The 17,009-nt window shown below is 42.8% G+C and overlaps 1 protein-coding gene across 2 annotated transcripts in view; it reads right to left on the reverse strand.

Annotated features, from left to right (window-relative positions):
- cul3 (cullin 3) overlaps positions 1 to 17,009 on the reverse strand; it is a 73,475-nt gene that overhangs the window by 14,474 nt on the left and 41,992 nt on the right. For both annotated transcript variants that reach the window (XM_003218263.4, XM_062976579.1), the window contains exons 4-10: positions 16,217 to 16,377; positions 14,835 to 14,949; positions 7,152 to 7,380; positions 6,076 to 6,221; positions 3,692 to 3,868; positions 1,196 to 1,366; positions 109 to 216 (exon numbers count right to left, since the gene is read on the reverse strand). In XM_003218263.4, coding sequence (XP_003218311.1) covers positions 109 to 216; positions 1,196 to 1,366; positions 3,692 to 3,868; positions 6,076 to 6,221; positions 7,152 to 7,380; positions 14,835 to 14,949; positions 16,217 to 16,377 — 1,107 coding nt within the window. The remainder of the gene's footprint in view (positions 1 to 108; positions 217 to 1,195; positions 1,367 to 3,691; positions 3,869 to 6,075; positions 6,222 to 7,151; positions 7,381 to 14,834; positions 14,950 to 16,216; positions 16,378 to 17,009) is intronic.

Below are 17,009 nucleotides of genomic sequence, written 5' to 3' on the forward strand. Positions count from 1 at the left end.
TGTTTCACAACCATTTTTGAAATGCATATGATTAGAAGACAGAACAGAAAGGTGGGAAATCGGCATTCAGATGCAAGTAAGAGAACAAACCAACAATTCATTTCTTACCCCTGTTGTCTGTAGATGTTGCCTAAATTCATCCATTGTTGTATTTGAGATGCTCATGTCCCTGAACATTCCTTCCAGTTTTGATGTGAACTGACATCCACATTCAGTCTGTAAAAAGGAATGTCATTATTTATGACATGCAACCTTACATTGTATGTAGCACCCTCGCGTCAGTTATCTGGATATAGAGGATATTTGTGTATCCCCCCCTTAATTTCAAGTTACGAAAAAAGTAATACATTTTCTTGCCAAGTGTCAGTACAACAACACTGAACATCATAAATGTTATGCTAATATGCATCAAAATTTGCACTAATCTGTAAATCAACAGAAGGAAAGTTAACAAATGGATACCAGGACAGTAGAAGAACCAGTCACTACAACCTTTTTCCAAATGTTTCCAACAAGATAAAAATATATATTCTCTTAACTAGTTTTATCAGTTGATACAGCTTGAAACCATTTCTGTCTAGCAATATTATCCAAACAAGCATATGCTATGAGTGAGAAAAGGGTTCATTCCTTGAAAAATAGGATGGGAGCCTTTCCTTTCAGACAGTTCCTTTGTGGGATCTGTCAAGATAAAAAGCCACATTCATCCACTTCTTACAGCCATAGTCTTCCTTCTAATAACAAATAATAAACCAAATAATGTGCCCAGAGGACAAGAGGGAAAACTGCATCCTATAGCAGAGGAAGGTATTTTTCCATTTTACCAGGGGTTTCTAGACAGGAAGGAATAATCTGATTTATACTACTATTCCTCTTCTGCAAGCTTTCTGTCCCAATTTCAGGGGAACATGTCTGACAGAAAAGCTGTTAGTTGAAGGTGTTACAGCTTTTGATTTTAAAATGTTGTTGACTGACCATATTAAACAATTCATTTGAGAATGAAAAAATAGTCATTTTAGTATTTAGAAACATAATGTTTTAGCATTTCCAAATCTAACAGATAACTGAAATACACCAACAAATCCAAAAATAATTGCAATGATCTACTGTAGCTATAAGTATACCAACTCAATATTGCTTTGAAACCAGAAACAAGAAGTAAAATTATTATTAAGTAAAAGGGATCTGTCCTTACCTTTAACTTAGAAATCATATTTTTCTCTGAGTCATCTGAAACACTCTTGTTGGTCAGAAGCCTCCTTGCCAAGTGCTGTTTATAGTATCGCTCAAATACATCTTTTTCTTGCATAAACCTAAACAGAACCATTGCCTTGTCCAATATAGTCTCTACCTCTTGCTCAGTTAACTGTAAGGACAAAAACAAAATGATCTGTCATATGAATTACCTCCAATCTCAGTTGCTACAAATTGTGCCTACAAAATCCCATGATTAAACACTGATAGCACCACAGTCCCTTCTATATACACCAAGTATCTCCAAACCTTTGGGCATGTCTCTCTACATTTATATCTTACTATAGACAGCAGTGTTTCGGACACTATTGTTCTGCAAAGAGATTCTTTAAAAAAACTAAGATGCCAATTAGAAGCAGAATGGATGTATTGAAATACATTTTAGTTCCAGTTAACTGTTCAATTTTTTAAGTAGGAATGAACAATATTATGAAAAAAGTGTGTATTAAAGCACATACATTTTCTGAGTGACAGCTGATAATACTACTCTGATTTAATGCTTGCTATATATTCCCTATAGTGTCCCTTACTCTTCTGCCAGCACCTCCCATCATCACTCTCTGTACCAATCACCACCCAGGTGCAAATTCCCTCCATCCAACATTCTGCATTTGTTATTAAAGTTACATAATACTTCTTATGTTACAACAGCAATTCACAGTATAAGAACATAGAATATCTTTACATATAAAGTAACATCAGAGCATCAAGCACTTGCTCTAAGTAACAGAAGACGTATGAGTGGCTAAAGACTATTTGCCCAATTTTACAGTTCAGCTCAGAGTTTAGGTTTCAGCAATAACAGACAAGCACTTTCATATATATGAGGGACAGAAAGCTAGAAAGAACAGGAAAAGAAGGATTTGTTATATAAGAGCAATGAATGCTTGCCATTATTACATATCCAAACAAAATCACTGCAACAGGAAATGTATTTCAAAAAATCTTTCATAAAATTCCCATGGCATTCTATGCAACAAGGGAGAAATGCTAAAAGAGTGTATGTGAACTTTTTGATTTACTTTTTACCTTACGCTATGACCACAATTCTAAGCTATAAAGAGCTTCATGTAATTTTATTACATTACAAAGATACACTGCACTGAATCACCAAATTAATCAAAGACCAAGTACATTTCTCACTGCCACTAACACTTTCAGTTCAGTGCAAGACATTTTAATGTCATAAATGCCCAATATCGCTTTTAAAAATTGAAGTAATATAATTTCTAAATCTATTCTTGGGAGTCGGCAGAGAACAAATTGGGTCTTCTCGAATGCCCAAGTATTTCATTTTCAGGAAATGTGTGTCCTCCACATCAGTCTGAAATAAAGATAATGGGCTCAACAAGTAAAAGGTTCTGGACCAGCAATGACAGCACTTTGTATCTCTGTTGCCAAAATAATTCAAGGAGCAGTCAAGGAGATGAAGTTTCAAAATGAAATATTCGTTCCAACTTGGTGATCTTAAGTTTTCAATATGTTGCACTGGCTAAGTGTGATAGAGGATTAAAGGCACGAAAGCCTTCTCATCCTTTCTGATCTAAAGTGTGAACACAATGAGTTGATTCTAGAGTAGCTATTTCAATAGTTGTAAGATTTGCACCATGAAATGTTCACACACACAAAAAAAAAGGATTTCAGAAATATGAAATGTCATGCCCCTAATTTATAGTCTTTTAAAAACTAGGGGAACAACTTCTGATGCTTCTTAATTCATATCCAGTCTGTACATGAAGAAAAAAGGTAAAATATTTGTGCAGATGTTTATTTTGTAACAATTAAGAACAAGACAAATCTCTTCACTGCAAACTGACAAGGCTCTTCCAGTACCCCAATCTGCTTGGATAGGGAACCTTCAGCTCACTGAACCCATAAAATCCTTGCATGAGGTAGAGTCAAAAGCAGGGGAGGTATGGAGAGAGACAAATTGTATGGGATAAAATGAGCGGGAACAATGCAGTCCTGAAATACTGTACTATTTTGGCCTTTTCACCAGTGACTACTACCCCTGCAGTGATATTTCCCATAGATCTATTCTCTTCTCAGGAAAACAAGTAACTATCTTTGATGTAGTGTCTGATATAGACACAATGAAAGTTTATTACTTTTCCCATACAATCCTAAATCTGACCACAAATGAATGCTTGGACACTTGTAATCATTAGCTGGCTCAATATGTAGTATACAGATCTTTATATTTTCTTGAAAAAGTACTACGCATTAGAAGTCTGCAAAAACACCAGTTTGTCTTCTTCCAACCATTTCTCTGTCATTTAAAAATATATAATTGTATGGTTTTTGTGGCTGCAAAGTAATTTTATGACAGAATTAGTTTATTCAATTGTATTTTACAAATTATACAGCATATACAAATACATGTTTAAATACTGTTTTACTAAAAATCCACATAGAGGTAACTGAAAAGTATACTTACTCCCTTGACTCCTTTTTTAAGCTTGTCATCAATAAATAATGAGAGATACTCTGGAGATCTAGAGTTGAGGTTGAGGAAATACTCAAAGTCACCCGCAATAGTTTGTTTAAAGAGTCTGTCATTATTAAAAGATTCTTGAAGGAAGCGGTCAAACCTACTCTTCAAGTCCAGCAAGCCCTTCAAAAAATAAAGACATTCTCATTTTCAAATTTCTAATATATGTTCAGTCAAAACCATATCCACTATTGAGGTTAGTCAGCTGACCATCTTATGCTATGCAAACCAGGATTTCTAACCATGTGCTGACAAGAAAATTTATATATATATATATATATATATATATATATATATATATATATATATATATATAAAACAGAAAGCCTGTTATTACTACGAAATATATGTCCTTCTAAAGAAATGGATGGCATGACAAAGGTCTTTCTTCCTGAGCTTTATTCTTTATTCATAATCTTTACTTTTACAGAAAGCTCCCCCCTCCCCTTCATATCCAGAAACTCTACTCTACTTTTGAATAAAGCATTTTTAAAGTTAACTGGAAATTTTATCTTGCTGATGTCTCCTGCATAACAACTATTCAGAGCAGAATGAATGGTAAATGTGCATTTGAACAATCACTAACATGATAGACACACTGCCTCCTAGCACTTTATTTCCCTTCCTATTTATCCTATCCCACATTATCACAGGTAACTCTCTGACACTTGTCCATGCACTTTATTAAATGGCCTTGAAATTGTGTACGTTTTATATGCCCAACCCCTTTTTATTCATAGTGGTTGATGCTTGTAACATTACCTCATTTTGTATGGTCATTAGGTGTTTTTACTGTATGTTGTATTTTAACTGCTTATTTTATTTGATTGTTGTATTATTGTTTCTCAGTTATAGATATTGGTTTTAATTCGTTATATTTTGCTTCTGTTTTGGGACTGGCCTCATGTTAGCCGCCCCGAGTCCCTTCGGGGAGATGGTGGCGGGACAGAAAAATAAAGCATCATCATCATTATCATTATCATCATCATCATCATCATCATTATATCTGTCCTCATTTTTAAGCATACAGCTTCTATTTATGGGGGAAGACAAAGAGGAAATTACAGTGCTAAAGAGAGAGGAATAGCTGTCTTCTCTGACTTAAGAACACTAATTTATTTACTATGTATGGAATTTCTACTTGTGTGCTTAACCGCATTTAGCATGGGATGTCAAAAAGCTGTGTATTCCCAGGATAGGAAAACAAGAGCAATCTTTCTACAAAACTGACTCTGAGTGTGTATGAAGACATTTTGCTCCATAAAGGCACACCTGGATAAGGCACAAATGTTTATCCTAAGAATGTCAGTGAGGGTATTATTCACTGTTGATTGAGCTTTCCTATGCCCTAAAGATCTTCTTCCCAAGAGACTGAGACAGAAAATGGGCAAAGGAAGAGAAGATCTGCTCCACAGCTCCATGGAAAATCTAGATCATTGCTGGAATGAATGGGGAAACATTACTGCAGAAGTATCTTGTCTTGAAACACAGAATGTATTTTACCACATTTAGATGTGAGTAAAGTGGCACTTTCTTTTTCACAAAGCTCCAGTGGAGATAACAGAGTCAGGCAGGGATGAGAGACAGGGCCTTCTCGGTGGTGGCTCCGTGGCTGTGGACCCCCACCCCCAGTGAAATCAGAACAGCCCCCTCGCTCTTAAGCTTCAGAAAGAATCTTAAAACCTGGCTACAATAGAGAAGGAATTGGTTCAATGTTTACAAAGCTCAGTTGGTGCTAGACTTTTGATAATTTTGATATGTTTGATATGTTTCAATAATTTGAAAGACTATTTTAATTGATATGTATATGTTTTTACAGTTTAATATTGTTATTGCCTGAATCTGACATTGAATTATTGCCATAGTTTGTAAGCTGCAGGGAATAAGCACAGCAAATAAAATAAATAAATAAATAAATAAATAAAGTGTCTATTCAATATGGAACTACGACTTTAAAAATGGAATATCGCAACTTGGAGCTCTAACAGAATTAGCTTGTCTAAGCCAGAGACAGAAAACCATCTGGTATTTGAAAGGAAATAGGTTTTCTTTTCCAGTACATGCTTTGACATGAAGAAGTGGCCATTCCCCAACTTTAACTATCCTCTTCCACTAGAGGACTAAAACTTAGTTTGTTCAATTCCACTAAATGACAAGACGGCAAAAGGTAAAACTGAAACAAATCTTTAAACATTTCAGGGAACAAGAGTCTCAACCCTTCACTTTGGGTGTGGATCCCTCCCCACCCGCCTAAAACATTTGAATAATTCTCAGCATAATGATGTTTCAAAGTGAAATGGGGGAAATAGTACTTCTATGAATTTCATTACCTGAATATAGTCAACTGGATTTTTTCCTTCTCCTTCTTCAGACACGAGGGCTTTACCTTGCTCCCGCAGGTAGGAGCTCATACACTCACACATTGTCTTTAGGCCATTCGGCACACGACTAAATAACTTGTACATGCAAGCAAGATCTGCAATTGAGGAAAAAAGGGTGCCATCAACTCATTGACAACACAACACGCCAAATGTGAACAAAGAATGGCTTTCAGTTCTTTGCTACGTTCTTCTTCTTCCCTAGCTCATTATGGGTCCCCCCCCTTATTTCTCCCATCTTGAGATAGCAGACAGAAAAGCTGTGCATTATAATTGACAATTATGTACTTGTCATTTTAAAAAGAAACATGTTTTGATATCCTAAAATGCAGTTTTTCACTGCAGAATATTTGCTGTATGAAATTAAACCAGCAACACCAGGATTCAGTTGAATATTTTAAACTAGCTTGATGACAGTTCTGCTATATTTGAGATATCTGTAACTTGTTGGAGCTGCTGAAGTAAATAAATCAAATTAAAATTCAGTTTAACTAATTTAACATGTAATGCAATCCTAAACAATAATACTCAACATTTGTATCAAGTATTTCATATATGAAGGTAAAAAAATGTCCTGCAAAGTAGCCTTACATAGTACTTTCTCTGTGTGCAAACTGTTTTATGTCCCAGTGTCTCACAAAATGATTCTGGAGAAGTCTGATTTGGATTAAAGGAGAAGAAAATCATAGAAGTCATCTTATAGAAAGGTAATGGCACATTTTTGTGGAGGGAATGACAGAATTACTGAAATATAAATCATGATCTGTTGATTGAAATGTTTATAGTAACATGCTTCCACTAGAAAATATCAACAGGGAAGATGTTGCAACTTTCTAAAGTAGTTGCCACCTCATGCAAAAGCTGTGGATGTAGTCCAGGAGACACAGTGTCTGTGACTTTTGGCAAAATGAAAACAGTCCAGGTATTTCAGGCTTATTGTCTCAGAATAGAACCGAAAGTGCTCAGTGATGTCTCATGTACTCACATGAAACATCACTAGAATTGAAAGTACCATAACACTACCTTACCTTCTGTTTTTCCATTTTTCAGCATATGTACTAGACCAGAGTTTTCCATCTCCACTATAGTCTTCATATGCTTGGAAATAAGCTCCCTCTCAACAACTTTTACAATTGGCTCTTCAGTTGATTTATCAAGACAGTGCATCACACGTTCTATTTCTTCATTAATTCTAGCTTCTACTTTCTTTATATAAACTGAAGCACTATTTTCTGCTAAAAATTTCTGGCTTTCCATCTGTAATGGGATACAACATTGTACAATATGAACATTGCAGCAAAATATACTCCAGATATATATTCATATTAAAATTCTAAATCAAATTCACAATGGCTTGTGTCATGGGTTCAATAATTAATACTCACAGGAGCAGCCTTTTGATTTTTATACAATTCAGCTTGAGAGATTCATAAGGACAGGTTGCTCACCTGTAACCATGTTTCTTCGAGTGTACTCTGTGAATTCACACTAATGGAGAAGCTGCGCCTGCGCAGGTTCCGACGGAAACTCTTCCAAGCTGAAGTTCAAATTTTGGCGGTAGCCACGCCCCCCCTTCCCAAGGGGCATATAAGGCAGCCCCAGGCGCCCGCTCTCCAGTTCCTACACCGCCAAGGCAACGAGAAAGGGAGAGGTTTGCCAGAGGGGAAGGAAGGGCGGGTTTGTGTGAATTCACAGAGTACACTCGAAGAAACATGGTTACAGGTGAGCAACCTGTCCTTTTTCTTCGTGTACTCTGTGAATGCACACTAATGGAGACTGACACGCTAAGGTCCCGGATGGTGGGACAAGGCAAACTCGACAATCAGTGAATGTCCAAACATATATTTATTAGGACATATTGAGATAACAGTCCCAAGAGACCAGTGCAATAAATTGTCCGAAAGGACCAGTGCAATGCAAACATGAGCATAGTAGAAGAGGAAACATAACATAGAAATTATTCAATAAACATGATAGAAAACACGCAATTGCGTATAGTGCATATAAACGCTCTCCCAGGGGGGAGAGGGGAAAAAACATCATGGCCTTTGACATATCCGCCAGGATCAATAAGGCGGTACAAAGCAACAGAGCAACTGCTCAACACAATCAGGGAAAAACATATCCCTAGAGGTAGGTATGGGGAAAAAGACCGGCCCAAACTTGAAGGAGAGGTATAGAGAGTCACCTGCGGGTGAATATAAGGAGAAAAGACGTTTGAGAGTCAGGAGAGGCAAGATGAGAGTACTGATCTTGCGAAGGCCGAGTCCTTTAAGGCTTTATTGTCCAGCCTGTAGTGAGAGACAAACGTAAGAGGGTTTGACCAGATAGCCGCTTTGCATATGGAGTCAAGCGGAATACCCCTAAGGAAGGCGGTTGAAGCCGAGACGCCCCTAGTCGACCTCGGGCGGATGGATGGAGGAGGAGGTCGCTTGGCTAGTTCGTAGGCCAACTCAATGGCCTGAGCGATCCAGTGGGACAGTCTTTGGGAAGAGATGGGATTACCCAACTTGTCCTGGGCATAGGCGACAAAGAGTCTTTGTGTCTTACGGATGTCCTTGGTACGGTCCCTGTAGAAGAGAAGTGCCCTTCGAACGTCAAGAAGGTGCAGTTTTTGCTCGAGAGGAGAGGAGGGGTTAGAGAAGAAAGCTGGTAGGACAATGTCCTGGTTGAGGTGGAAAGCCGACACCACCTTAGGGAGAAAGGTAATGTCCGGGCGAAGAACAGCGCGGTCATGGTGAAAACGTAGATAAGGCTCGTCGACCCTGAGAGCAGCAAGCTCGGATGGCCGTCGTGCCGACGTGATCGCCACTAGAAAGGCCAACTTCCAGGAAAGCAGACGGAGATCGGTCGAGGCAAGCGGTTCGAAGGGAGCAGAAGTGAGTTGAGAAAGTACAAGTTCGAGGTTCCAGCCCGGCGTAGGTGGTAGCGACGGCGGGCAGATGTTATTGTAGCCTCGGAGAAAAGTTTTGATCAAGTGGTGAGAAAAGAGAGATGGCTGACCGTGGCGTTGAAAGGACCAGGAAAGAGCTGCAAGATAAGCCTTAATAGAAGCGAGAGTTTCTTCTCGACGAGGGTCATGAGGAAGTCGAGGACCACCGATACCGAGGTCGGAAAGGTGTCGACGTTACGGGATCGAAGGAAGGCGTGAAAGCGAGAGAGTTTATAGGAATAAGCCTTGGTAGTAGACGGCTTATGGGCTGCCCGAAGGACGTCTTGTAGGTTCTGCGGAAGGGAGGCTAGGTAAGAATCCTCCATGCAGTGAGATGAAGGGAAGGGAGGTCCGGGTGAAGAATTTTGCCGTCCTCCCTTGAGAGAAGGTGCGGCGAGGGAGGCAGAGGGCGAAACGTTCCTCTGGAGAGACGAAGAAGGGCTGGATACCACGGTTGGCGGGGCCAGGCCGGAGCTATGAGAATCGCTGTGACCGAGATCGAGAGAAGTCTTTCGAGAACTTTCGGTATGAGGGGAATCGGTGGAAAAAGATAAAGCATCTCCGCCGACCAGTCCAGTAGAAAGGCATCCCCTAGACAGCCGGGGAAGGAGTTCGGGGGAAGTCTCGCTCCGTAGCGGGGTAGCTGAGCGTTGTGGGGAGACGCGAAGAGATCCAGAGTAGGGCGTCCCCAGTGGAGGAACAGACCGTCGAGGATCTCGGGATCGAGCTTCCACTCGTGAGAGGAAGATGTCATCCTGCTGAGGGCATCTGCTAGGTCGTTTTGGGCGCCCGGCAGGTGGATTGCAGAGACCTGTACGTTGTGGGCTATGCACCAAACCCAGAGACGGGAGGAGAGGAGCATCAATTTCCTCGAACCCGTACCGCCCTGTTTGTTGATGTAGAATACTGCTACGAGGTTGTCCGATTGAATGAGGATGGACTTGTGACGGATGAGGCGGGAGAATGCTTTCAGGGCTTTGAGAATGGCGAGAAGCTCGAGGAAGTTTATGTGGTTGGCCCTCTCGGATGGGGACCAAAGATCTTGAACCGTTAGACCGCTCATGTGGGCTCCCCAAGCATAGGTGGAGGAGTCCGTGGTTATGGTTAGCGACGACGGGGCTGGATGAAATGGGAGGCCCTTGCACACGTTTTGGTGAGACGTCCACCATGAGAGGGACTGGCGGACGAACGACGGTACCGACAAGTACTTGGAGTTGTGGTGGTAGAACGGCTTGAAAGTGTCTATAAACCACCTTTGTAGGACCCGAAGGCGCAGCCTGGCAAACGGGGTCGTGAGAACCGTGGAGGCCATGTGGCCCAGAAGGACTTGAATGGCACGGGCTCTGACCCTCCGGGCGGATCGACAAAGGGCGATGTGGTGGCGGAGAGCTAGGAATCTGTCGAACGGTAGTGAAACAGTCTCTGTGACGGAGTCGAAGAGGGCCCCGATGAACCGGATTCGGGTTGACGGGGAGAGATTTGACTTCTCGGAGTTGAGTTGGAGGCCGAGAGATTTTAGAAGACGCAGCGTGAAGGAGACGTGGTTTTCGAGAAGAACCGGATCGGGCCCGACGAGAAGCCAGTCGTCCAGATAAGGAAAGACCGTGATGCCATGTAGCCTGAGGTGGGCCGCTACGGCGGCGATGACCTTGGTAAAGACCCTTGGGGCCGTAACGAGACCGAAGGGTAAAATGGTAAATTGGTAGGTTTGGTCGAGAACTTTGAAACAGAGGAACCGTCTGTGCGCCTCTGTCACGACCCAGGCTGCAGAGCACCAATAACCATACACAGAGGCCAGAATCTATCTAATATCTTTATTGAAGGAATATATAAAGTTAATAAAAACAAGTGTAGAAAATAGTCCAGAATTAGACCTTTCAGGAAAGGTCAGAATTAGTCCAAAAAAGCAATGTCCAATAAGAAATATTAAGGTCCAAAGTTGTAATCCAATAACCGAAACACTCACTTTGCCAAGCAAAGTGAGGGGAGATGACAAGGTCCTTTAGTCCATGAAACTTGAGCGAGGCTAGGAAATAACTTGATACTTGAAACAAGGCTTGAACGTGGAACAAGGTAACTAAGAACAAGAACAAGGTCCGTGGAATAACTTGATAAAATCCGTGGAACAAGGCAAGGATTGATCCTGGGAAACAAGGCAAAGTCCGTAGATAAACAAAGGCTGGGAAGCAAGGCGAAGGCTGGATAGCAAGGCAAGGCTTGAGCAGGAGCGAGGCTTGAATCGGAGCGCGCTGTCCAGACACAACTCGCTCCGTAGGCTGACGAATTGACTCCGCGAAGTTACTACGCGGGTAAAACACCTAAATAGAGTCTAGCTTTCCCGCCGAAGCAGTTCTCTGGGAATCAGAACCGAAAGCTAAACTCTGAGACCAGATGTGAGACTCCCCAAAGATTCTCACGAGAAGCAGTCTTAATTGGCCACATTCTTAGCTGCAATCCTCGCACTCCTGCGCGAAGCTGATTCCAAACTTCTCTGTTGTTTACAAAACTCCCGGCGCAAGAACACGGGAGAAGTAGGCTCTGGGCTTGTTTGACATACTTCTGGGAGACAACTTTCTTGCAGGTGCAAGGTTCCCAGATCTGCCTGGGAAAGATCTGGCTGAGAGGAATCCAGTTCAGACTGGGAAGGTAAAAAACCCAAGTTTTCATCTTCATCAGGAATTACAATGTCCTGAGCAGGACTACAAGGCCCATGGGTCATCACAGCCTCCCATATCGCCACGTGGAAGTAGGCGTCTCGTAAGTCTATGGAGGCAAAGTAGTCTCCCCGCTGCAGCATCGGGAGGATAGAGGCAATAGAGACCATCCTGAATTTGGAAGGGCGAATGAATATATTGAGGGCCCTTAGGTCCAGAATGGGGCGTAGCCCGCCCCCCCTCTTCGGGACTGTAAAGTATCTGGAGAAGAAACTTAAAGGGTCCAGTTCGGGAGGGGAGGGACGGATGGCGCCTTTGGCCAGTAATGCATCGACTTCGGCCAGTATCTCTGGGGAAGGAGTTGAGTAGAGAATGCGACCTGTAGGTGGGAGGTCCGTGAACTCTAAGGCGTAGCCGTCTTGGACAATGCGAAGAACCCATGCATCTGAAGTAATGGACTCCCATTGATTGTAAAAGGGGGCTAGGCGGTCGGCAAAGGCACAGGAGGGTTGAGGCAGCGTGGGCTCTACAGCGGTAGCGGGCGAGGAGCTTTGGCAGGGGTTGGCGTCAGGTACGCCGGTTAGCCTGCGGAGGAGCGGGGGTGGTTCGACCGCGTTGCTTTTGCGGATGAGGTCCCCGACGAGGTTGGTGATGGGTTTGATTATTCGAGCCCGAAGGCCGCCTGAAAGAGTGGTGTCTGAAAGATTGCGGCGGGAAGCGGCGGGAGCGGTGCGGGAACCAGCGGGTGCGCTGAGGTTGCGGTTGGTCGCCACATTTAGACGCAAGAATTTTAAAGTCATGATTAGACTTGAGTTTGTCATCGGTACCGGAGTTAAATAGTCCGAGCGCGTCAAAGGGAAGGTCCTCAATGACCTGTCTGGAAGATGAGGAGAGACCCGAAGACCTCAGCCAGGCGTGGCGGCGGATGGATATCGCGTGGGCAATCATCTTGCCCGCAGTATCACCTGTATGTTTCGCCATTTGTATTTGGTGGTGAGCAAGCGAGTCTGCTTCCTGTTGGAGGGTAGTGAGGACGGAGCGGTCTTCGTCCGACATCTTAGCGAAGAAGGGCTGTGCCTTCTCCCAGATAATCTGCTGGTAGGCACCCATGCAGGCTCCATAGTTCGCCATGCGGCAAAGCAAAAGGGCTCCAGAGTAAAGTTTTCGACCCACGGCGTCGAAGCGCTTCCCTTCTCTGTCGGCCGGAGTGTTCGACTGACGACCTGAGGATTGAGAGGCCTTAACGACCAGGGAGTTGGGGTCGGGGTGGTGTTTGAGCCACTCCAAGGTATCATCGTCGGTACGGTACCAAGTCTCAATCCTCTTCGAGGTTGGAGGAATGGAGGAAGGGGTTTTCCAGGAGGCCTGGATAACGTCCAAGAGATAAGGCAGGAAAGGGAGCAGCGTGGCCGGCGGAGCTTGGGCCTGCACCCTTTTGAAAACTGGATCAGACACTGCTTTGGAAGTCTGCTTGATCTCCAAACCCAGGGCGTCGGCCATTCTGACCATTTGATCAGAGAAAGCACGAATATTGTCAGTAGGAGAAGGCGGGTCAGCCTCATACGCATCGTGGGGAGGAGAGAGGTCGAGACCGAGAGAGACCACCGAGGCCGAGAGGACAGAGTCTGGGCGGTCAATATCAACATCTTCCTCCTCAGCCCCTTGGGGGGACTGAGGGGGAGAAGAAAGCACAGTCTCGGGAGGAGGCATGGCCTCGCGGGAAGAGAGGGCCGGGAGCCGGGGATCCTTAGACGCTGAGGCCTGGGCTGCTCGAGCCAGGCGAGCCGTTTGTCTGCCACGCTCCGGTGTCGAGGTGGGAGGGAAGAGCTGTTGGCGCGACGAGTGAGGCGGCGCAAGGGGCTCCGGCACCGGCACCCTGACCACCGTTTGGGTAGAGTGGTGGGGTGAGTCCTGCAGCTCCCCGTCAGACAGGGGGTGCAATGGAGATTGAGAAACATCTCTAGGCCTCTGGGCTGGCACAATTGGAGAAGACCTTCTCGAGGAGGTTGCCGAGGAAGATGGCGGGTCTCTCCTTGAGGAGGCTGAGGAAGAGGAGCGCTGAGTCAGCCGTTTCTTTGTCGGCGGTTGCTTGGATGCAACCCTCAAGGACTTTCCAGGTGTGGGAGGAACCACAGCTGAGTCAGATTGCGCTCGACGAGACTCCTCGTGAGCCCTTTTAAAGGCTATTTTGATAGCAGAGGAGGACGGAGGGGAGCCGATACGAGAGCGGATCGAGGTCACCGAAGCCAGAGAGCTCGACGTCGAGGAAGGCCCCACCTTTCCGGAGCGGGTCGACACGGTAGCCGTCGTCACAGTACACGGTGGCTTGACCGGTTTAGCGGCCCTGGAGGTCCTGGACGCTCTGGACGAGACCGAGGAGGCTTTAGATGTCGGAGGCTTAGCTGGTGGCGCCGACATAGCTCTCAGAGCTGAAGACGACGACGTACCCGACATCGACGGAGTCGGTTCTGGCGCGAGAGATCTCTCGTAAAGCGCCGCTCTAAGCCTAGCGGCTCTGTTCTTTCTGGCCTGAGCTGTGAGAGCTAGGCAGAAACGGCAGGTACTGACCACATGAGCCTCGCCAAGACAGAAGAGGCACTTGGCGTGGCCGTCCGAGTCAGGAATTTTAGCAGCACACTGCATGCAACGCTTGAAACGAGTAGTAGACATGCGAAGAGTCCGAAGTGAACCTTGCGGCGGAAAAAAAGGAACTGGAGAGCGGGCGCCTGGGGCTGCCTTATATGCCCCTTGGGAAGGGGGGGCGTGGCTACCGCCAAAATTTGAACTTCAGCTTGGAAGAGTTTCCGTCGGAACCTGCGCAGGCGCAGCTTCTCCATTAGTGTGCATTCACAGAGTACACGAAGAAAAAACTTAATAAACTTGATTTGGACTAGGAAAAGGGGTGCTACTTTAAGGAAAAGGAGAAAGGAACACAACTTGAAAGTAGTTCAACTGTATTTTCAGATATACACAATGTATTTTATTCTTGCTTTGCCTTTGGAATAAATTTTAAACTTTACTTCAGGAAAATAATGAATTGATCTTACAACATAAATATTCAAAATTTTCAAAAACAAAGGAAGAATGCAGAAATATAATCTATACTGTTGAAAAGTATACTTTACCTGAAAGAATTCTGCTGACATCTCTAAAAATGGAGCTTCGAAATCTTCTTCATAGACTGATCTTCCTTCAAGGCCGAGAATCATTAGCATCTGGCAAGCATTCCTTATTGCTCCTCTGTTGAAATATTAACAGTTGCCAGATTAATTTTTTTTACTGGAAACAGAATTTGCAAATCTATTTAAATAAAGGATACTCATGTGGACCTACATCCAACAGTTAGTCTAAACCAGTCTTTCTTAACCTTTTTATCCTGAAGGAACTCTTGAAAAAATTTCTAGGTCTCAGGGGATTCTTACATAAAAATATTGTATCTATAACTCAATCATAATTTCTCACGGATCCCTAGCTGACTCAAGAATGCCAATGAATCTTGTTTGAGAACCCCTGGTATACAGTAAACCAAGAGAAAAATGGAATTTGCATACATGTTAACTTTTTAAGTTTCAATTGTTTAATGAGTCTACTTTAGCTGGGATTAACAATGTGTTCCCCCACCCCATCTCAAGGTTTAAGATCAACAGAAATGGCATCATTGGTAATAGACCCACCCACTCCAATCCACAAAAAAAAGAAAAAAAAGAAGATAGACAGAAAGAAAGAAACCGAAACAGCACAAATAAACAGAATTCTGTACAGTTATTGAGAAGTTCTAGACCAAGTTACATCAGGAACCAAGAACTATGGACTGCAGCAGAAAACAACCTTTCATAAAATAATACAACCAGAAAAGTACAAAGTAAGTAGCTATTTTAAATGCCACCATATTAATATAAAAATATTTCATTATCATCATAGGGGATCTTTCGTGGCCTAGTATAATTGTTTTCCAAGGATAGTCTTGATGCTAGGTCCGTAAGTGACTGTGAAGACCTATTCTGGATCCACATTAATGACAATAACACGTGTAGCTTCAAAACTATACAGCCACAATAAAAATGTGTCACGTAGTAAAAAGAAGACTATTAAAGTGCATTAAAACAAAATACTTATTGCTCAGTAATGAACTTAAAGTGAATGAGATGATATTATTTGAATGCAGGTATTTATTGTAACAGTATTGATACCACAGATTAGTTAATAGTGAGATTTGAATCCTATTTAATGTCTTCAAATTACTTAAGGTGTTCTATTCCAAATAAGGATATTTATTAGATGATTTTGCCCAGCATGCAGATAGCACAGATATCAATGTGAAATACATTGGTCTGCACAGTATAATAGTATGAGTGAACAGTGAAAAGAACCTCTTTAATTGATAATCAATGTAATAGCCCTAGCAATAGTACAGAATTTTATTCAAGAAATATCTAAATATGAAGTACGAGATTTGGAGAGGTACTGCAAAATATGTTGTCGATACAGACATATTAATATTACATACCTGTCTACAACTTCTCCTTTCCGTTCCCTTGCGATCATGTCTAATAGGGTCTGTCTGAGATGATCTCTAATACACCCATAACGTACAACTTGATCGCGAAAGATTATTAATCCCAAATTGTAGACATTTTCCACATTATTTTGTTGTACATATACACGGTCCTAAAACAGATGTAGAAACATAGTTACAATGATAATATCCAATGTATCTATACAGTTTAAGATAGAAATATATTTAGAGTTCAGTCAGCATGATCAAGGATAATGCAAATTACAGAATTAAAACATGTGAAGAGGTAGCCGTGTTTCGAGCATTCATCTAGGGCAGTTGCTTCTAACCTTTGGTCCTTCAGGGTTGGGGACTTACAAAAGCCCTAGCCAACTTCATCAAGTATCAGGAATTCTAAAACAACTGAAGGACCAAGGGTTAAGAACAGCTGATTTGGGATATTAATCCTAGATGTCTAAGCATATTTTAACAATCCATGCACAGCAGCGGGAGCAAAACGGGTCCTACTGGAAGCATGCAATCCCCTGGGCCCCAATGTACCTCCCACCAGGCTACTTCCCTAAAAAGAATGTGTGGAAATAACATTTCAATTGCAAATTGTGACCCTCCAGAAACTTCTGGGAGTGTACTTTAACGTTTTGGGTGAGAAAAGATCTGGGTTAGGAAGAAAATGGTCTTCAGAAACTGCTCACCCTTCATCTAAAAAGAACTAAACATAATTGTTTCCAGCCATAACTTTTAAAATTCACCTTCTCCTCAAAGGAACACATAAATGTTTTTGTCC

The sequence above is a fragment of the Anolis carolinensis genome, chromosome 3 (assembly GCF_035594765.1).
Source record: "Anolis carolinensis isolate JA03-04 chromosome 3, rAnoCar3.1.pri, whole genome shotgun sequence".
NCBI classification, from domain to species: Eukaryota; Metazoa; Chordata; class Lepidosauria; order Squamata; family Dactyloidae; genus Anolis; species Anolis carolinensis.